This window comes from Dermacentor albipictus, chromosome 1 (genome assembly GCF_038994185.2).
Source record: "Dermacentor albipictus isolate Rhodes 1998 colony chromosome 1, USDA_Dalb.pri_finalv2, whole genome shotgun sequence".
Classification (NCBI taxonomy): Eukaryota; Metazoa; Arthropoda; class Arachnida; order Ixodida; family Ixodidae; genus Dermacentor; species Dermacentor albipictus.
Window position 1 is genome coordinate 237,497,645 of NC_091821.1, and position 22,444 is coordinate 237,520,088.

At 42.0% G+C, this 22,444-nt stretch overlaps 1 protein-coding gene across 15 annotated transcripts in view; it reads right to left on the reverse strand.

The window, feature by feature from the left end:
• LOC135901231 (protein CASC3-like) overlaps positions 1 to 22,444 on the reverse strand; it is a 139,403-nt gene that overhangs the window by 93,053 nt on the left and 23,906 nt on the right. For all 15 annotated transcript variants that reach the window (XR_010564057.2, XR_011511106.1, XR_010564056.2 and 12 more), the window contains exons 3-4: positions 8,044 to 8,352; positions 2,129 to 2,295 (exon numbers count right to left, since the gene is read on the reverse strand). Coding sequence is in view for 9 of the 15 variants with exons in the window: in XM_065430933.2 (XP_065287005.1) it covers positions 2,129 to 2,295; positions 8,044 to 8,352 (476 nt within the window). In the remaining 6 variants the exon portion in view is untranslated. The remainder of the gene's footprint in view (positions 1 to 2,128; positions 2,296 to 8,043; positions 8,353 to 22,444) is intronic.

The following is a 22,444-nucleotide window of genomic DNA, read 5'->3' on the forward strand; positions in this document are numbered from 1 at the left end:
GTTTACATGAATGCACATTATGTTGTCCTAAAGACTACGTTGTCCTGCAAACTAACGATACCTAACGTCATATATTAAAGTTAGCGCTCTCACTTCCAATAGGCCTGCTTTTTGTGCCGTGTTATGAAATGCACCCAAAATATCCACACAGTAATGGCTACATTCCTCAGATTCTCCTTCATTTGTCACAAATTTACCCAACCTTTATTTTACAGTAACATACCGTATTCTATCAAAATAATAAAATTTTCCACAATGTCAGCAGTGGTTGCCATGTCTAGTAACAGTCAAGCGTGGCCGTCCCGGCTTCTTGTACCTCAAAGCAGACTTGGCTATGTTAACGAAATAAATCAAGTAACCCACCAATGTTAACGTGATTTATTAATGACAATAACGACAGTTCCACACGCGTAATGTACCCACGAGTGAAAAGAAATCGCAAGTAGCCTGCTTCGAAAAGAGCCATTTTTGTTTTGATGTCCTGGAGTGCAGCAGCGACCGCCTGTTGGTTGGCCAGTTGTCATCCCGCAGCAAGCACTTTCTCTTGATTCTCGATATGATATGGTTCAGTGTTTACATGCGCCGCTAAAATGTGCATTCTGCATTTCGAACTACCGTTGTGTGGTGCATCAGATGTGATAAGCCTGCCTGGCATATTACCTCGTTTACATGAGATTCGATACACTTGAAAGTTGACACTATATGCTTCTGTCACATTCATGTAAATGACGCTTGTGTGTCTATCCTAGGCCTGTTAGGCATTCAGTCCTTGCCTGCTGTGATGTTGTACTGGTTCCTGCCATATGTTCTTGCAACAAAATTATTGGAATACCAACTAGTCAATATAGTCAACCTTCTTTGGATGTAAAATAGTTGGGCAAGTCCTCTCTATGTCACAGCTATTCACAATGCGCACCAATGTCAGCACTGAATTCTCCTCCTAGCGTTTTACCGTCGTTTACATGTATAAGATGGACCGGAAATGCAATGCACCTTTCTAACAGTTACGTCAACGTGGCTACTAAAAAAGCAACATGCTTTCACTCACTCAAGTCTAGCAGCCGCTGAATATACAAAGGCAAATCAGAAAGTCTTTGCCCATATTCTTTACAAGGCACATACAGGTAAATACAATTATATGCACTATTCTACGTACCTTACACTATTTTTCCACAGAGTACCCGCACCGGTTTAGACCCCCCCCCGTTTGTCCCATCGCAGCACTAAACTTGAGATGCTTGTGGTAGAATTCACACTCGTGTGGCCTCCTCAAATGCTCATTGTCATGCAACTCTTCACGGCCTTTTGTGAACTCACAACACCACCAACTCACACTTCTCAAAGCAAGACACCTTTCTCCATACAAGGGCTGCATTTCCCTGTGGATTTCAATGGGCGTTTGTTCCTTGCTCCATAGAAAACGAATCCCGCTTCGTTGTTCATACGCCACGGATGTGTGAAGCACAACTGCCATCTTCAGCAACTGGCAGCAGCGGCGTACCGCGGAGCTACCGCCAGATAAGGCCAGGCCAGCCCAAGAAAGGTCCACCGCTAGGAATGGACATCTCAACTTCGCATCTACAGCTGTAATTTGGCTAAAAAAAAATAGGGGCTAAGGCTTTGATTTGCCCACGTATTGTAGATGCTGGTGTTCACTTAAGTGTTGAGCAAGAACGAGGCATATACTATGTTTATATAGTGAAACATCGTTACAATGAAGCAGGATTTAACAAAAAATACGTAATGAGCTAAGCGAAATTCCCTTTGAACTCCCCATAGAGATTCATAGTGCAGTACATGCAATAATGGAAACAACTAAGTAATAGACGTAACTAATTCTAGGTCCCCTTTAACTTCGCTAAAACGAGGTTTTATTGTATATGTATAATAATAGTATACCTTGACCACTGCTCACACAAGGTAGTAAGTGTTCATTAGTTTGACATCTGCATTTATTGATATCCTTTATGAAAGGGCACTCTTCAAGGAGAAATCGTGTTTAACCAGATTTTTATAAAACTTGCTTGGGACGCGAAATCGGGAGGTATTAGGTTTTACAAAAAAGATTAAGGCCCTTGATATATTCTACATTCTCTAAAAGCACTGAAGGGCAACCACAGCTACTCACTTGTCATCTTCATTCTTTTCTTCTGGAACTTCAGATGCATCTTCATCTCCCACCATGCGGTCATCATGTTGGTAAAATGCACCTTTCTTGGGGATGTACTGAGGGTTGCGCTTGTCTTCATCAAAGTCCAAAACTTTATCTTGGAGGTCAGAGGGATCGACGCTCTCCTGAAAAAAAAAAAAAAAACACCATTAGTTACATCTGATTTTCAAATTGCAGTACATGGAACCCTGGAGACATGCCTGTGGCTCAGGCACTAACAGTAGGTTCATTGTAAACCAGAACGCCCATCCACATAATCAAGTATTCATAACTATGTGTCACCATTAAATAGGCACACAATCCAGAAATATGCTGACAAGGCTGAACATTGTAGTTATAGCCTCCTTTTTAGCAATGACTTCCTTTTTTAGCGCCACAGCAGTGGCAGAGCAGGAACAGAATACACCTGACTTATGCAAAGTGGGTACTGTTCTATACAGACTCAATTTCAGACCTCAATCAAGCAAGAGAGAAATGTCTCTCACTGAGGAAATAATGTAACATTAGCTTATGCAGCATTCACAAGCACAATTTAGGTGGAACTTTTTAAAGTTTTGAGGTGCATGAAGTATAGATGAGCGCTGCACAGCGTACCTAAGTGTACAATCAAAACTTCTGATAGTGCTGAGTCATCGATTGGAAGACTAAATTGACTCACATTTCTCCAGCAAAAAACCTACCAAAAATATACAGGCCAAACTGAAACACCGAAAGGAGAGCATTGATGCATTGAGCATTGAGCTATCAATGCACCGAAAGGAGAGCATTGATAGCATTGTGATTTCAGATTTCACAGAATTTTCAAGTAACTATTTGGGTCCTTTTGTGAAAATCAAGTTCCCATGTTTTTTTTCTTGTTCTTTATTATTCAAATGCACTTGTGGCTTCATTAGCTAAAAGTGGCCTTTAGCAGGGGCTTCTAATACTATGACATCGGAGGGTGCTAGTGTTGAAATTTTCACCAACACATTAAAGATGCATCAGTGCATTAACACGTTCACTGCTGTGCGTTAAGGGCTATTTTCCTGTTACGCAGCAACTAAATTACATGTATTCATCTGCATGCAGCTGCAATAACTTTACGGCACATGAACGCAGAGGTATCATCTTTGTTGTACGAGGTTACAAATAGCCAGGAGCTGATGTGAAATGCTGTGACCCACCGACAACCCCCGACACACCCGACGTTTGCGTTCTGTGTGCGGCATGAGCCACCACTGACCCATGCACAAAAAGCTCCTTGACTGGGCTGCCACCTGTGATTTTAAACTGCAACTTTTACAACTGTTTCTGAGCTATTTGAGGGGTGGCGTTGTTTAAACAAAGGAACGAAGTGGCAGCAGTATTTAAAGCTGTGTTAAGCCAAGAATTTTAATGCAGTTCTCAAAATACCTGTTGTTTCGACGTATGCAGTCTTCCTGTAGCAATAGTACACATTAACGCATCTGATAGATCCAGAAGGTTGTTGTTGTTGAGTTTAATGGCACATAAGCAACTAAGGTCATCACGCACCAACCACAAGGCATAATGTCTCTAAAAAGTTGAGTACTCTCAAAGAGTCCTTTTCTGGTAGAGGGCCCCAAGGATCCCAACAAATTAAATAAGGACCTAAGCCTTCTTTTCAGACAAGAGAAGGTGGATGAGGCGTGTCACAGATTGTAAAGGAGAACAAGGTCAGGCTTAAGACGTTTTCACAAAAACTGGCTTCTTTTAAAAAGCTAAAAACATGATTGTCTCAACAAGTGCATCTTCACTTAAAATCAATGAAGGATGAAAATGACTGTTCACTGCAGAATGGCGTAAATTTTTTTTTTCTCAGTGTCTCAAGTTTTTTGCATGAGAGTAAGATATGGGTTACTGTAAATTCATCTCCACATTTATCACAAACAGGCTTGTCTTTTTTTGTCAGCGAGAAATTATGGGTAAGGTGTGTGTGTCCAATGCGGGGGTGACATAAAACAACTTCGATGAACAGTTCTTGGTGTGAACATGACTTTCACTCTTCTATGATGGGTTTCACAAGGCATAGCATATTGTTTGTTTGATTGTTCCATGTGGACTGTCATTTATCTTTCAGTTTAGGGCACACTAATTTTCATGCAGTCTCTAAGTAATTCTTACGTTTTTGATTTCCTTATATCCACTAATCCAGAAAGCAGATGCTTTCTCATTGCCACAGATTTCGACGTGGCTCAGCACCCAGCAAAATTTGATGTTTTGTCCCTGCCTCATGGCTCTTGTTATTTCGTGTAGGATGCGACCAATCATTGGCATAACTGCATCCATAGGCTGAAGTGCTGCAAGTATGCTTAGTGAATCTGCGTAAAGATGTTTTCAATGTTTTCATTTATTATTCTTTCCACAGCCACAGAAATTGCATAACTCTATGCAGTAAAAATGGATGCACACTGGGGCAGCCGTACAATTTTTTCCCAGCTATTCTGTATCGCAGCACTTCCCATGTAGTGTGTAGCTTTGGAACTATCGGTATAAAATGATCTGTATTCCCCTTACTTTTCATTTAGTGCTAAATATTCTTGCAATATATCTTCCTGCAATGTTTGTTTTTCTGGAACTGTGTTAATGAGAAGTCATAGACAGAAGCCAAGCAGTACCTTGGTGGAAGTGGACTAGGTTTCTGTGCAATATTAGGCAATGCGTCCTTTAAATCTAACTCTTGGCATTTCTCTTCAAAATGGAGAAGGAGTCGTGTGATGGCCTGGGGTTTGTTTGTGAATAGTATTCAAGATGGGCACTTTGTAACTATTGGGTAACAGATATGTTTTGGCAGGGAATGGATTTTTAGAGCGTATGAGCATGTGAGCATGCTTCAGTCTGCAAGTGGGGGTTCGTTAGCTTCTACATACAAACTGGTTATGGGCGATGTCCTGTAGGCACCAGTTGACAAGCGTAAACCTAAATTGTGTACCAGCTCCAATTGTTTCAAATATGACCTGGCAGAACCATACACTATGCAATTATGGTCCAAGCAGGAGCGTACGACGGAGCAGTAAATTCATAGAAGGCATGCCCTATCAGAGCCCCAGTGTTTGAGTGAAAGGACTTTAGGTACGTTCAATGCTCGAGAAGCCTTCTTTTTTACAGTGTTTGTGTAAAGCAGGAAAGTAAGTTTTTTGACAAAAGTAATGCCTAGGAATTTGTGCTCATTTTACTTGAAGTTCGGATTCGTTAGGGTGTAGGGTAGGATCAGTCTGTAAACCTTGTTTCAGCGAGAACATAACAGCCACTGTTTTCTGTGGAGAAAACTGGAATCCATTTTTCTCTGCCCATGTTGCTAGTTTATTGTTAACTGTACTTGCCTCTCGCATGTTGATACATTTGAGGATGTGCAAACTAACTGGAGATCATCAATGTAAACTGAATACATAATGGATTTTGGAATTATTCTTGCTAGGGAATTCATTTTTACAATAAAATGGGTAGTACTTAAGATACATCCTTGTGGTGCCCCATTTTCCTGACTGATGTTCTTTGAGTGAGTTGAACCATGGCGTACATGGAAGGAACAGTTGCACAAAAAGTCACGCAGGCAGTTCCAACATCCTGCCGCGAATGCCTAGATCTGCTAGGTTACGGAGAATCTTATACCTCCGGGTACGAGAAGAAAGGTGGTTAACCGAGGGGCCCGATTTTTATTAGTCATATCGTAAGAAGCCAACAAACACTGACACCAAGAACAATATAGGGGAAATTACTAGTGCTTAATAAATGAAATAAAGAAACGAAAAATTAATGGAAATCAAAGTGGCTTAAAAAGCAACTTGCCGCAGGTGGGAAATGATCCCACAACCTTCACATTATGCGTGCGATGCTCTACAAATTGAGCTACCTCCAGGTAGTATCACAAGCCTAGTCCAGATAAAGAAAAAACTGCAAGGTACTGTGGATGAACGCCTCTCAGATTGTTTTGTTTTCAAGTCGAATAAGATTATCAGTTGTAGAGCACATTCTTTAAAAATCACACTGATGGAAGTCAAGAACAAACATCAATCTAATATTCAGAATGCTTTCAGAAGATTTTGCCAGACAGCTGGTAAGAGCTATTGGCTTATAACTGCCAGGAGATGTCGGTGGCTTTCCAGTTTTCAGAAAGGCTACAATAATATCTTCCTTCCAGGCCTCAGGTATTTTTCCTTATAACAGTATCTTGTTAAAAAGTTTCAAGAATACATTTATGGCAGGCTCTGAAATATGTGCCAGAGCATTTCATAGTGTATTTCATCAGGCCCTGGTGCAGTTTGTTTCCTGGCAGACAGTACTCTGCCGATTTTTTAATGAGTGATTAACCTAGTATACGGCTCATTTATGCTGCCACTAGTTGAAAGCCTTTGCTTTTCAGCCATTTTTTTTATATTTTAAAATTGACTCAGTGTAATGTAAAGAACTAGAGACTGCAGGGAAATGTTCTCCTAATATGTTGGCCTGTTCCTCTATACTTGTTTGGATGCCGGGGGTCGTCAGGAGATGAATTGTAAATGGGAAGTAGCTACCTTGAAGCTTCCGGACCTGCTCCCACATTGTTTTAGATGTGACTGTGTTATTTAGGGCAAGAAGCCAACAAACACTGAAACCAAGGATAACATAGGGGAAATTAATCGTACTTAATAAATGAAATAAAGAAATTATAAATTAATGGAAATGAAAGTGGATGAAAAAACAACTTGCCGCAGGTGGAAAACGGTCCCACAACCTTTGCACAACCTTGTGGGAGCGTTCCCCACCAAACGGTAACCCAAAAACAGGAGAATGGGTGATAATGAAAGAGGAAAAAAGAACTCGGTGTCTCGGAGGGGAAACGATCTACGCCAGCCAAACGTCGTGATCGGCACGGGCAGAGAGATAGATAGTAATCTAAACCGGAAGCACGGCGAAGCGTCGTCAGGGGAGAGGGAGTCCCGCGACGCGCCTGGCAGCGGTCCCAATGCGCGCGCGGCGCGCCTCCTGTCGGGGCAGCGCCGTACATTGAGAGGAGGGGGTCTTCTGTGTTTGCCGCAAGATGGCTCTGCGTGTGCGGAAAGCGCAGAAGAAATGCAGCGGAAACGCACTTCGCAACTCGTGTAATTGTGACTTCTGTACGTTACATGTTCATAATTACCGATATACACCGCAGTATAACTTTCCACGGCTCGTTTCGAAGGCAACACCGCATTCACTAGAGGCGCGTTTGCACCGCTTGGAAGCATCGAACTCGTGGCTGAGTGGTAGCGTCTCCGTCTCACACTCCGGAGACCTGGGTTCGATTCCCACCGGGCCAATCTTGGAAGTTGCTTTTTATTTATGAAGCGCCTGCCGTGATTTATCGCTCACGGTCAACGCCGCCGACGCCGACACCCGACGCCGACGACACCGGCTTTTCTGCGACACGAGCTCCTTAACGCTATCGCGTTAAAAGGGAGAAAAGGGAATAGATTTTTGGTGCAAGCTATACATGCAAAAATACAGGATTATCGAATTTCATTACTGCAGAGACAACTGCTTTTTTTTTGCAGACCAGCAGGCCACACAACTACTGGCTTTTTACAAAGTGCCCAAGTAAGCCAACAGTTCAGGCAGGGGTTATGAAACGGTGCAGAAACATGACAGTTTAAGGACCCAGACAATTATTTGTTAAACTGCAGGGCGCAGACCCTTTGTTCATCCGGTCCTTGCACTGTTTCACATGCAAAACAGTGCACAAATTAGTCTATATAAGCGTTCCTTGCAATACTTAGTCCAGAGCAGCACTCCTCTACACACCAAGGACATGCACCTGTGGGTCTGTGAGGCACACACATTAGGAAGTATGTTGACAGTCAGACAATCTCATGTACAGCATCACCCCCAACTACAACCACTAACACATCCCAGCATACCTGGCCATCGCCTTGCTGCCGCTCTCCTTTGAGACAATCCTCGTCGTCTTCCTCCTCGTCAAGACCATCCTCCAGTTCATCTTCCAAGCCACGTATGCCTTCATTAATGCCACTGTCATTATCAAGGTCATCCCTGTCTAATCGTGGATGCAATTCAAGTTCCTCATCGAAGTCCTCATGATCTGAGCCAATGTCAATGCGGCCAGGACTGTCCAGTGAGTCAGCAGTAGCTTCTTGACCACCTTCTAAGTCGGTGCTAGCTGCAGCCTCGCCAGCCATGGACAGGACACTTGAGCCTTCTTCGTCCTCCTGGAGGCAAAAAGATAAACATGGTCTACAGCAATTTCTAGATAGGCTAAAAAGGAGGCGAGCTTTCATGAAGTATTAAGGCACAAGGCACTGCAAATAATAAAACAAAAAAAAAAACTGACAAAAACTCGATTCTGAAAACAACATGTGCACTACTGAAGAAGTATCAGTTGTAGCACATGTTTATCATCGCAGCCACTCACAAATGTATGCACTAATCACTCCCAAGCCTTCCATACAACAAACTATCCCCACATACCTTTAAACCACAATTCCCAAGAAGTGCAGGTAACAGATGGGACAAAAAGCTTTGAGATTCACAGGCTTTTTTTTAACACCGAGAAAAACACTATGCAGCACATATGTTGCCAAAAAGAAAAAAGAAAAAAAAAGATCAGTCGTTTCTGAACCCGCTCGAAATGCGCTTGGCCCTAACGGGAATATTAAACATTTTGAATAATTGCTCTCAGTTAACTAATTAAGCGGGATATAAAAAACATTTTGAGGAGCCCCACATGATGGCAAACCATATGTCGTTTGTTTCATTCAGCTGTGGTCAACCACTCTTAAAATCCTCGGGTCAAGTTACGTGAACCACCCTGTAGATCGAAGGAAGTACAAGCCTACACTCCATCTAGTCATGACGATGAAGTAATATAACAGCTTTATGACGATGTGGAATTAGCAATGAGAGAGGTGCAATCTCAGTCAAGGGTGACTTCGATGCAAAAGCGAGGAAAAAGCAGGCTGGGGAACATGCAATTAATTGGCAAAAACGGCATCAACTCGAAGAATAGTAGAGGTGAGATGTTGGTAGAATTCATGGAAAGTAATTGACACTGAATACTGAATACTTATTTCCGGAAGCACAATAACAGGAAGCAGATCTTGAAAAGCCCTAATGAGGAAACATGAAATAAAATTGATTTCATACTACTATGTGCCAAATGCCGCATAGTGCAGGATGTAGAAGTGTTAGGGAAGATAAATGGCAGTGATCATAGGTTAGTGAAATCTAGGATTATTCTCAATTTGGAGACAGAACAAAATTAGTCAAGAAAAAGGCCCATCTAGGCACACTAAGGGTAAAAGACAAACTAAGGCTGGTGCTTGCAAATAAATATGCATCTTTAAAACAGGAAGATGAAGATAAGGTAAAAGTAATAAAATTGTAACTAGGCTGATTTCAGAAGCAGCAATTGGAGTGGAAGGTAAAGGCATCAAGGGAACAAGACGCAAGCTCCTCCGAAGTAACGAAAAACCATGGAAGTGTTAACTGAAGAGATCAGATAGAATTCACTGAACTGTCAAAGCTGATAAACAAGAAGAAAGTAAGTGATATTAAAAATTTTAACAACAGAAAGGTAGAGGAGGACGTAAAAAATGAGGGTAACATTAAATCATTAAGAAATCTTGGCATAGGAAATAACACACGAAAGATAAGCCAGGTAATGTCATCAGTAATTTCGAAAGGAAGCAGAGAACTTCTATACTAACCTGTACAGCAACCAGAGCAGCCACATAGAGGGGATATGGAGCCTGCAACCCTTTACACGCAATGCCTCAACACTTCAAGTGTACTTGAGACTTGGAAGAATGCCAACACTATATGAATTCATAAAAAGGGAGACGTTAAAGAATTTTGTAATTATGGGTCCGTTAGCTTGCTTTTAGTATTGTATAAAATGTTCACAAAGGTAATTTCCAATAGAATCACGGTAACATTTGGCTTCAGTCAACCAAGAGAACAGGCTGGCTTCAGGAAGAGGTATTCTACAATAGATCCCATCCATGTCATCAATCAGATAAATGAGAAATCTGAAGAGTACAACCAACCACCCTATAAACCTTTTTTTCATGGGTGTCGCCATACTGCATAGACAGTGGCACCATCTATGAGCAGTCAGCATGCTGGCTTGGGTGAATGCTCCATCTTCTATGCCAGATATATGCTTGGTGGCAACTTTTGGCACTTGTTTATGCGCTTGCGCTGTCTAATTGGTTTGACATGGGGTTTTCTAAATGAGAAACTGTTCTGTGAAACACACTGAAGTGATTTAAGTTGGCGTGGCTGGCGTTTCTGCTAGCGTTGAGGAGGACGGAGCGCCAAGTGTAATGTGTGCACACATGTCTGAGCCTACAATCAGCCTTGGAGCTTAGTTGTACTATTCCATAAATTTATTTCCTGAATGCGACCTTACTGCAGCATTGCCACGGCAATTCTATGCTGTGGTTTAACAGCAACAAGCAATTAAGAAACATACGCAATGATCGTAACAGCGCAAGTACCGTTCTGCTATGGAATAAGTTCTGCTGTTTGCTTTGACAAGCATCCATTTGATATCTGACGATACTATATGCGACTACCTCATTTTCTGGACACGCTTTCCGCCTGTGGTGGGCACGGCCCAACTCTGCAGATGAAGGCAACTAAACCATTTGTCCTGTTTTTGCAGGCTTTGCTGTGCAATGTACCAGTAGCTGTTCACACTTCAAATACGGGCCTTATCGGAAGCTACTCTAGTGTTAACACGCTCCGGCCTACGTGGGAGTTGCCCATCTACGATGGACTGGCGCATGCATGCTGTTACGTTTCGTCTCCGACACGCGGTATAGCCGGCGCGGATGCAACGGACACCGGGGCTTCATTCAAAGCGGCGGACATTTTGGCCCGTTGAGCACTGCCTCAACGCCTCCCCGCCAAGCGCGTCCAGGCATGTTTCGATGCCATGTGTATTCGTGTGTGCGTGTGTGTGTGTGCATGTTGGTGCCCACGCTTGTCAAAGCGCGGCAGCCAGGGAGAGGAGCTCCCCAAGTGTGAAGCGAGGAGGTCTGACCGGCGCCGGCTCGGCGGATGCGTCACTACACTCGTCTCAACATGTCTCTCAGCGTGTCCGTGCCCCGCCGTCACGTGGCCTCGTCCCGTGACGTTCCTTCTTGCCCTCAACTCCGAGAGAATAAAAGCAGCTGCCCCCGGACGCCAGGAGAGAGGCTCCGATTTCTTCCGTTGAGTAGCGTGCTCTACCGTCTCTCCACTTCGGTCGACCTGACCGGCCGCTCTTTGTGATGCTAGAATAAACAAGTTGTTCTGTTAGCAGTCGACTCATGCTTTGCCGGGACCTTCGGATGCTTCCAGTTGTGCCCCAGGCCGCTAGGCCAACGCTACCCTTGGGGCTTGCGAGCCATTTGCAACAACTCGTGCCAGCGGTGCGATTGCAACAACGGGTGTCAGCGGTCCGATTACAACAATGCGCAACCCAGACAGTGGAAGCGTTGACACCCCCCGGAGCGGACTACATAAGGCCAGTCTTCATAAGACCTTCTTGTGGGCACAGCACAACTCTGCAGATGAAGGCAACTAAACCATTCATCCCGTTTTTGCAGGTTAGTAAATTTGGAAAATGGAAAATGTTGCAGAAGTGGAAATAAGTTCATTATTGTGCTGTGCCCCGAAGTGCTTGCTACGAATGCTTTGCAGTGTCTCTATATTGTTGCTGTTGGCCGGAGAAGTTGAGCTAAATCCCGGATCTGAGGAAATGGAAAAAATGCTTAAAGAACTCATGAGGGGGCAGATGATGATAGCTGAAGACATTCATCAGATTAAAGCAAATAACACCGTGTTTTCGAAGCAACTCAAAGAAATCAACCACAATATTTCCCAAATAGAAACAGTCGTCAAAAATGAAGAAAAAAATGCGGAAAAGATCACTCAGTTGGACGAACAGATAGCTGGCTTGCGAGATGCTTTAGCTTCTCAACAGTGTAAGTTAGTTTATTTTGAAGATCGGAGCCATCAAAATAATTTGATTTTATTTGGAATTACTGAGGTACTCAGCGAAACTAATGACAACTTAAAAGCGAAAGTTCTTACAAGTATGTTCGAAAAATGTCTAGCTGTCATGGTTAAAATAATTTAGCGAATATACAGACGTGGAAAAAAATGTAAGGATAAGACTCTCCCAGTAATTATGCAATTTTTTTACTTCAACGAAAAGGTCACGATATTTAAGAATTGCAGAAAGTTAAAGGGCAGTGATATTTCCATCGCAAGTGATCTTTCACAAAGTACTCTACAAAGACAGCGAAAACTATGGGAAAGTACAAAGGCAGAAAGAGCAAGGGGAGTGCAAGTAAAGCTGGTGCATGATAGAATTACAGTGGAAAACAAAGCATTCATGTAGGATGACGCGAAGAATTGCAAGGTTAAAAAAGGCAAGGGAAGACCCGAGGAAAACGATTCCGCTTGACGATGTGATAACGATGCGGGAGAGTTAATCTTGATCAACACAAATGTGCGTAGCATAGCAAACAGAAGAACTTTTCGAATATACCCCAGATATATTTATTATCACGGAAACCTGGCTGCGACCAGAAATTCAGGACTGTAAAATAATACACAGGACATACAGTATGATTCGAAAAGACCACAATACGTGAGGAGGGGGTGTTGCTATAATTTTTAAGTAAATAATAAAGCTTGTACCGATGCAAAATAGCCCTGATAATGAGAGTATCTGGTGTTCAACAGTACTGTGTGGAGTACCCGTGTCATTGGTGCTGCTTGGGTGCATTGGGTGCTGGAGTCTGGAGCATTGGGTGCTCCTCACCCAATGCTCCAGACTCGTTCTTGAAATCAATCCAAGACTTCCTGTGCACTGGTATATCCCTAATACTCTATTAATTATAGCCGCCGATTTCAACCTGCCTGGTATAGAATGGGATAATTTTTAATAAGCTCTACTGATTTTAAAAATAGTGAAGTTTGTTTGAAATAGAATTCACACATGAGCTTACACAGTGTGTCCATGCTGCAACAAGGGTTGGTGCAACAGTGGAATAGTCTGGATAGTCGATTGTCTGAATGTGATGTTGAAATCAATGATGGTCTTTCCCATCATAAACTTGTTTTGGTTTGTATAAAAAAGGCATTGTCAGCTAAGGTTGGTAAGAGACCAACTTTTACCTGCAGAAACTTCTCATGGGCTGATGATGTCAGCATCCTTAATTACTTAGAGATTCATTATGCAAAAAAGAAGTGAGGCGTGCAGACAGGACACTATGTCGGCGTTCGTGTTGTGCATTTCTCTTGTGTCGCGTCTGCACGCCTCACTTCTTTTCTGCATAATGAATCCTTACCAACTAGCTCTGCTGTCTGTCATTCTACTTAGATATGTCAATGTATTCATTCAATCCGGAGATTGACGTTGATGTGCTGTGGAGCCACTTTAAAGAAATAGTAAATTATTGCTTGGAAAACTCCATTCCTTTACGAGTAAAAACAGTTAGGAAACATAATCCCTGAATAAATAGAAAAATGATTTAAAGCAGAAAATAAAGTGTAAGAGAAGGAAAACGTACAGGAATCCATCAGACGTTAAGGATCTTTTGCTTATGCTTAAAGGGACACTAAAGCGAAACAATAAATCAGTTGAGCCTAATAAAGCATGGTTTGAGAACCCTGCAGGCAGTCATTTCAAAATAATAGTTTGATTGTTAGATGAGAAAATGAAGGTCCAAGTACGAGTATTTAAATTTTGCGCCGAAACTTCAACGTCGATACGTCAGTGTGACGTCAGGGATTTCAAAGTATGCTTTCGCATTTGGGCTGCATTGGCTGAGTAAAGGTTCCCAAAACTTGCCATGTTTAACATCTGGTTCCTTTAGAACATAATTAAGTAGGCCCTAGAAGATGCCATCAAAATTCATGACATCACAGTGACCAGGTGCGGAAACTTCAAGGAGGCGTCACCACCCGTCTTTCGTTCTTGCACTTTTTCTGGTTTACCAAGCGCTTTATCGTGGTAGAGTTGTGTTTTTTGGGGTCAGAGAAAGGTAATTTACCAATGCAGAAGAAATCGTTTTTCTCTTTATTGTCCCTTTCAGCATAAATTGAAAACTGCCAAGGAAAGGTATTTTTCTGAAACACACAATTCATGAGCGACTCCCCTCAGCGCTTTTGGCGCCACATTTCCCCCTCCCAGGAGAATGTTCAGTGTGTTACCGTTGATGAACACCTCGTCCCCGATGAAAAAGAATTAGCCCCAAAATTTAATGAATACTTCCACTCTGTCTGATCGTCTTGCGGAATCATCTGTGAGCTTAGTGGTTGACTAAGCTCTGAGCTTTGTGGTTGCCTACAGTCCAACATGTCGAGTGTTCTTCTGTCCGAGCAAGGAATATTGTCGCTATTATTGGACATTGACACCAAAAAGCCTCCTGGACTGGATGGTATTCCGAATGAATTTTTGAAACGTTATGCAGAATGGATTTTAAAACATTTGCTAATTATATTCAATGCATCACTCAAACAACCGAATTTGCCTCCTGACTGGCTTATAGCTAGAATTGTACCGGTAGACAAAAGTGGTAGTAGGTTCAATATTGAAAATTACAGGCCCATTTCAATTACTTGCACTACTTGTAAGATATTCAAACATATCCTATCCAAACAACTCTTCACTTACCTGGAAACCTCAAATCTATTCTTTCCCAATCAACATGACTTTCGACGTAAATTATCCACTATCATTCAGCTCGTTCAGACTATTTGTGAGTTTGCCAAAGTTTTAAATGAATCAGGTCAAGTAGATGCAGTTTGTCTAGGCTTATCAAAGGCTTTTGATGTTGTACCATATGCTGAGCTTCTAGTTAAACGTAATCTTTTAGGAGTGAATAAAGAACTTGTTAATTGGATTAAATCCTATCTTACGAGCAGATTGCAGTATGTTGAGATTAAAGGGGCAAAATCTGCAATTTTAAAGGTTTTTTCCAGGGTTTCCAAGAAGCTGGTGCTCAGTCCCGTTCTATTTCTGCGTTATATTAATGAAATTGCAGAAGACATTGACAGCTCACCCACGGTTCGCCTTTTTGCGAATGACTGTTTAATTTATTCTAAAATATCAAGCCAGAATGACCAAACCACTCTGAACACAGCGTTGGAAGGAATTCACGAATGGTGCACGAAATGGAAAATGAAAATTAGCCTTGATAAAACAGTCTTCGTAAAAATAACAAATAAAACTAAGAATACCCTTTCGTTTCAGCTTAATGGAAAATGATTAAAGTGAGTTACTTACTTCAAATATCCAGGTGTTAGAAAGGCTGAAGATTTAAATTGGAAATCACACATAAGTAAGGTATGCTCTTCCGCAGAAAGAAAATTGTGGTTCCTAAGAAGGAAACTTAAACTGGCTTCCATGAAAGCTAAGTTAACGGCACATACATCCCTTGTGCATACTGTGTTAGAGTACGGCAGCATAGTATGGGACCCGTCTCAAAAATACCAAACTGATGAGCTGGAAACAATCCAAAGAAGAGCCGCAAGGTTCACAATGTCCAACTATCGATAATCAGAATCTGTTACAGAAATGCTACATCAGCTCAAACTCCCTGTTTCAAAGCGATGTAGAGCAGCACGATTAAGGCTTCTTTATTTAATGCACCATAAGTACTTTAATTTTAACTCTGAGCTGTACTTAAAGCAGCGGTTCTTGCGAATGATACAAAGTAGTCGTCAAGATCAATTCATGCCGATAATGACACGTATAAACACTTTCAAATACTTTTTCCTTCCTAAAACAATAGAAGAACGGAACCTTTTGCTGCGAGAAATTGTAACTGCAGAAGCCTAAATCAATTAAAAAAATCTTTGTTAAACCATTTTTCAATCGAAACTGCTGACCAGTTTTAAATTTCTTCACACTGTGTACACTTTCCAGCCATCTGCTCCCCTAAAACGGACGGAATATCATTGCACTTTCCTAGTTTGTGTGAGAGCGTCGAGTCGAGACAGTTTGAACTTGTCTGTGAACCTTTCAAAAATTATGTATGGTCTGTGCTCATGGATGTAAATGTACACTTATAAATGTGTGGCTATTGATGAGTACCTTGGAACTTCATTTTTTTCCACACATTGGCGGCAATGCGTCTCCGTGTAACGGGAGTGACTATATCTGAAATTATTATGAGTATTGTTGAAAAGTGTTTCACACATTAAGAATGATGTCTTGATGTGTGCTTTTTTTTTAATATATAAGTGCTTACAAAGAGACTATCCTGAAGTGTTACTTATTTTATTTGTCAGCTGCCCATCCCAGCGTTGTTTACTTCTCTTTTTTCCACCCTGTATCGGCCCTCACGGCTAACGGTATGAAAAAACAAAACAAAATAAAAATAAATAGTTTTGGTAATAGCATACCGTACAGTGTGAATAACACTTGTTGATTGGTCGATTGGCCTGCTTCTAGAGGGCTCAAGCGTCAGGAGCAGTGGTAGATGCTGGGTTATATATCTGTTTATTCCATATAGTGCATCGTCCAAGCATGTGGCATGACCTCATGACAGCATTAATGAGAGGGTAGTATTAGTCATAATCAAACTTAATAAGAGGTATAGGTAAAAGGTAGTACAACCCTATGCTCCAACATCCAGTCACAATGATGATAAAGTAGATCACTTTTATGACGATGTTGAATTAGCGATGAGAAAAGTGCAAACTCAGTATACTGTAGTAATGGGCGACTTCAATGCAAAAGTGGGGAAAAAGCAGAATGGTGAACAAGCAATTGGCAACTACAGCGTCTATTCTAGGAATGGTGGAGGAGAGACGCTGGCAGAATTCACTGAACGGAATAAGCTGAGAATAATGAACACATTTTTTCAGGAAGCATAGCAACAGAAAGTGGACCTGGAAAAGCCCTATTGGTGAAACAAGAAATGAAATTGGTTTCTTCCTTTCTGCCGATCCTAGCATAGTGCAGGACGTAAAAGTAATAGGTAGGGTAAAGTGCAGTCATCATAAGTTAGTGAGGGCTAGGATTCATCTTAATTTGAAGAGAGAGTAAAACTGATCAAGAAGAAACAGGTCAACCTAGAAGCAGTAAGGGTAAAAGCAGACAAGTTTAGGCTGGTACTTGCAAACAAATATGCAACCTTAGAACAGAGATATGAAGATGACATAGAGGTAATGAATAAAACCGTAACTTAAGGCTGGCTTCAGAGGCAGCAATTGAAGTGGGTGTAAGGAACCAAGGCAACCAGTAGGTAAGCTCTCCCAAATAACAAAGGACCTAATAAAGAAACAACAAAGAATGAAAGTGTCCAACGCAAGAGATCAGATAGAATTCGCAGAACTGTCAAAACTGATCGACAAGGATAAAATATGGCATATTCGAAATTATAACATCAGAAAGACTGAAGAAGCCATAAAAAATGTATGCAGCCTGAAATCAGTGGAGAAGGAAACTTGGCATAGGAAAAACCAAAATGTATGCACTGAAAGATAAGCAGGGTAATATCATCAGCAATCTTGAAGGTATAGTAAGAGCAGCAGAAGAATTCTATACTGACCTGTACAATAGTCAAAAGAGCCCCGATACCGCCATTCGAAGCAGTAATGAACAGGTTGCAGATACTCCTCCTATAACTAGCAATGAGGTCAGAAGGGCCTTGCAAGACATGAAACGGGGAAAAGCGGCAGGAGAAGATCAAATAACGGTCAATTTAATCAAAGATGGAGGAGGCATAACGCTGGAAGAACTGGCGGCTCTCTATACGAAGTGCCTATCGACTTCAAGGGTCCCATAAAACTGGAAGAATGAAACACTATACTAATCCACAAATAGGGAAATGTTAAAGAATTGAAAAATTATAGGCCCATTAGCTTACTGCCAGTATTATATAAAATATTCCCCAAGATAATTTGCAATAGAATACAGGCAACACTGGACTTTAGTCAACTAAGGTAACGCGCTGGCTTCAGGACGGGACACTCTACAATGGATCACATCCATTTCATTAATCGGGTAATAAAGAAATCCGCAGAGTACAATCAACCTCTCTATACGGCTTTCATAGATTATGAAAAGGCATTTGATTCATACCGATACCAGCAGTCATACAGGCATTACGTATTCAAGGAGTACAGACTGCTTACATAAATATTTTGGAAAATATATACAGAGATTCCACAGCTACCTTAAGTCTACACAAGTAGGAAGATACCTATAAAGAAAGGGGTCAGACGAGGAGACACGATCTCTCCAATGCTACTCACTGCGTGCTTGGAAGAAGTATTCAAGCTATTAAACTGGGAAGGCTTAAGAGTAAGTATCGACGGCGAATATCTCAGCAACCTTCGGCTTGCAGATGGCACTGTTCTATTCAGTAACACTTCAGACGAGTTACAACAAATGACTGAGGACCTTGACAGAGAGAGTGTAAGAGCAGGGTTGAAGACTATTATACAGAAAACAAAGATAATTATCTATAGCCAGGCAAGGGAACAAGAATTCAGGATCACCAGTCAGCTTCTAGAGTCTGTGAAGGAATACGTTTACCTACGTCATTTAATCACAGGGAACCTTGATCATGAGAAGGAAATTCATAGAATAAAAATGGGTTGAATCGCATACGGCAGACATTGTCAGCTCCTGACTGGATGCTTATCATTATCATTGAAAAGAAGGTGTACAATCAGGGCATTTTACCGGTGCGGACATATGGGCAGAGATTTGGAGACTGACAAAGAAGCTTGAGAACAAGTTAAGGGCCACACAAAGAGAGATGGAATGAAGAATGCTAGGCATAACTTTAAGAGACAGAAAGAGAGCGGTTCGGATTAAAAAGCAAACAGGTATAGCCGATATTCTAATTGACAATAAGAGGAAAAAATGGTGCTGGGCAGGTAATCTAATGCGCAGGTTAGGTAATGTTGGACCATTAGGGTCACAGAATGGGTACCAAGAGAATGGAAGCGCAGCCGAGGACGGCAGTAGACTAGGTGGGGCGATGAAATTACGAAATTCGCGGACGCTAGTTGGAATCAGTTGGCGCAGGACAGGGGTAATTGGAGATTGCAGGGAAAAGCCTTCCTCCTGCAGTGGACATAAGATAGGCTGATGATGATGATGTCCTTATGGATTAGGAATTCTACCCCGTATTGCTTCTTATCTGGTAGTCCTCTATAGCAGAGGACGTGGCCGTTAGTCAGCACTGTATAAGCCTCATCAGTTCTAACCTCATTAAGGTCAATGATATCCCAAACAATGCCTGATAGTTCCTCAAAGAGTCTGCTCCGTTAGCTTCACTCGAGAGTTCGGTTGTTCAACGTAGCAAGAGTCAGCTTCCATTGATACAGCCAAAATAGGTCACATTTACACACACGGTGGCTAATGATGCACATCACTTGTTTGTTCAGCCAAGAGAAATTTCCACTTACTGCAGCTACTGTTAGGCCAGTAGCTACTGTCTAGGCCAATTACTCACAAGGGACCTTGATCATCAGAAGAAAATTTGCTGAAGAATAAAAATGGGTTGGAGTGCATACAGCAGGCATTATCAAATCCTGACTGGGAGCTTACCACTGTAGTTGAAAAGAAGAGTGCACAGTCATCTAATTCTACCAGAGCCAATATATATGGGGCAGAAACTTCAAGGTTAATAAAGAAGCTCAAGAACAAGTTAAGGACTGCACAATGAGCAATGGAAGGAAAAATGTTAGGCATAACTTTAGGGGACAAGAAGAGAGCAGTGTTGATCAGAGAGCAAACTGGGATAGCCGATATTCTAGTTGACATTAAGAGAAAATAATGGAGCCGGGCAGGCCATGTAATGCATAGGTCAGATAACCGGTGGACCATTAGGGTAATAATATTTGTGCCAAGGGAAGGAAAGCACAGTCGAGGATGACAGAGAATTAGGTAGCGTGATGAAATTAGGAAATTTGCAGACACAACTTGGAATTGGCTAACGCAAGACAGCGGTAATTGGATACTGCTGGGAGAAGCCTTCTTCCTGCAGTGGGCTTAACAATAGGATAATGATGATATTTTGCGAACAAGAGAGAGAAAATATTTTATTGGAAAGCATAGACTTGCCAGCATCCACCTGAACACCCACATGCTACTCTGCTGGGAGAAAGAAATGGAAAGGCTGGAGGAGCGAAAGGACAGAAGGGAAAAAAAGAGGGAAAGGGGACAAAAATTATGGACACAGTATTTACAGCAGATGCAATGTAAAAATAAATTTCAGTCCCCTAATGAGTAAGAAGCAGGCCCATAACAAGAGGAAGGGGGTCCTGACACGCTCCAAAATTATCACCGTGGCAATATAAAGCTCAGCATAACTTGCATATATGTCATATTTTATGTACACCCATGAGCAAAAGTATAACCACAGGGCCGCTTGGAAAAACTTTATTTCTTTGTAATTATTATGCATAAACTGGAATTGATGAGTGCACTCGAAAGTTTGCAATGCCAAGTTTGGACTGCAGTCCTCCATTTCAAGTTACATTCACATGCAGAGGAGAAAATCTGTTTTATCACACAATCCCTGGCCCGTATACTTTTGCTCCCGGGTGTACATGTCAATACAGTTGACTCCCATTAATTCGACTTCAGTGTTTCGACTTTTCACTTCATTCAAACCCACTGAGAAGTCCCAGTGAGAAACAATACGTTGCTATCGAAGCAAAGCTCAATTAGTTCGTTCTCGAAAGCATGCCGCTTCAGTTAATTCAATCCCCCACTGATGTGCATCAGATCCCCCTTGGGGTGCAGCGGTTACTACAAGCTTAAAAACACAAGGAAATCAGCAGACAAAGCTACTGCTTCTTTAAGTGTCAGGCTATTTCATATGAATCAATCCATTTTTATTATCACTGACCGTCTCTGCTTCCCCCCCCACCTCCCCCCCCCCGTGAAGCAATCCGTTGCCACTTGTTCTGTGTCGTGCCGTGCTGAGCCAGTATTTAAACGTGTTAGCTGTCTTAGCCTCATGTTGGTTGAGTCCCACTTCAAGAGCAAGAAACAAAAAGACAGACTACTTAGAGCAATAAAAAAATATTTGAATTAGTTGATTTTGCTGCGTTTGTTAATTCTACCTATTGGATAATTATACCAAATGTAGTGGTCCCACAAGGGTCGAATTAACAGGAGTCAACTGTAAATGCATTACAGTAGAACGCCTGTGCCATGAATGCCTCTACAGTGAAACGACTTGTATGAAGGACTGACTATGTCCAAGCTGAATTCCTATCTTCCATACGTGTAGTGAATGCCTCTACAACAAAGACCACTACAATGAATTTGCCTGTACAACAACAGAATTTAGGCATCCACGATGGCTGATTTGTTGCTTTACAATGAAATGCATGAAACTGTGTTGCCACTGCCCTCCATAGGCATCACCGAGGTGCGCTCTGCGCTAGCGCTAACGACAGTGTTGGCGACACACTTGATGAGCATGCTGATATCAGAAGTCTTGCTGCACTGCTGCTGTTCAGCAGGCGTAGTAGTGGCTGACGAATTCACTGCAGTTGACGACGGTGGGATGAAGTAATTGTAACCGACAATCGATGGCATCTTCAAAGCCATTTAAGGTGGAAAGGAAGTAAACGTCAACGAAGGCAACTATGATGAAGACCCTGTAATCGAACCAAGAATTTTGACGGTAAGGGAGGTGATAGAGGCTTTCAACAATCTGCAGTTTTGGTTGCGCCGTAAACAATATGAGTAGCTCCTGCATTTCCCCGCAGGGCATGCTGTGAACCTTGGTGCAATAAGGTGGCTGCAGTCACACATTGTTTTAGACAAAGTATGCACACAAATAAAGTAGCGACTTATTGCACAAAGTTTCTCTTGAATTCATGTGAAATAAAGGTTTCCTTTTGTTGAACAAGCTTAGCCTGCTCTATCGTGAGTGTTACAATGCACAACTATTACAACAAAGTGAGCTGTACAACGAAGGATTTTAGAGGCCCCGAACATTTCATTATAAAGGCGTTTGAATGTATTTATGCTATCATATGTCAGTGATGTGCTCGATTCACACGTGAAAAGTGAATAGAGATAATTTAAAATGGCCATCGCAGTCCCCACAGAACCCCTCCCAGAAGTAATTCCTGGGTACAGTCCCGATAAGAGGCATTACCTAGAGCAAGTCAAACAAGCAAACCTTCAAAGCCTGACACTGCCTTGAAACAAACAGCACGAGAATGGGTGCTCCTCAGTGATAGCGGTGCCTCACAATTACAAGTGTTGTATGCTCACCCTGGATGCTGCATATCACACAACAGGAAAACCACAAGAGA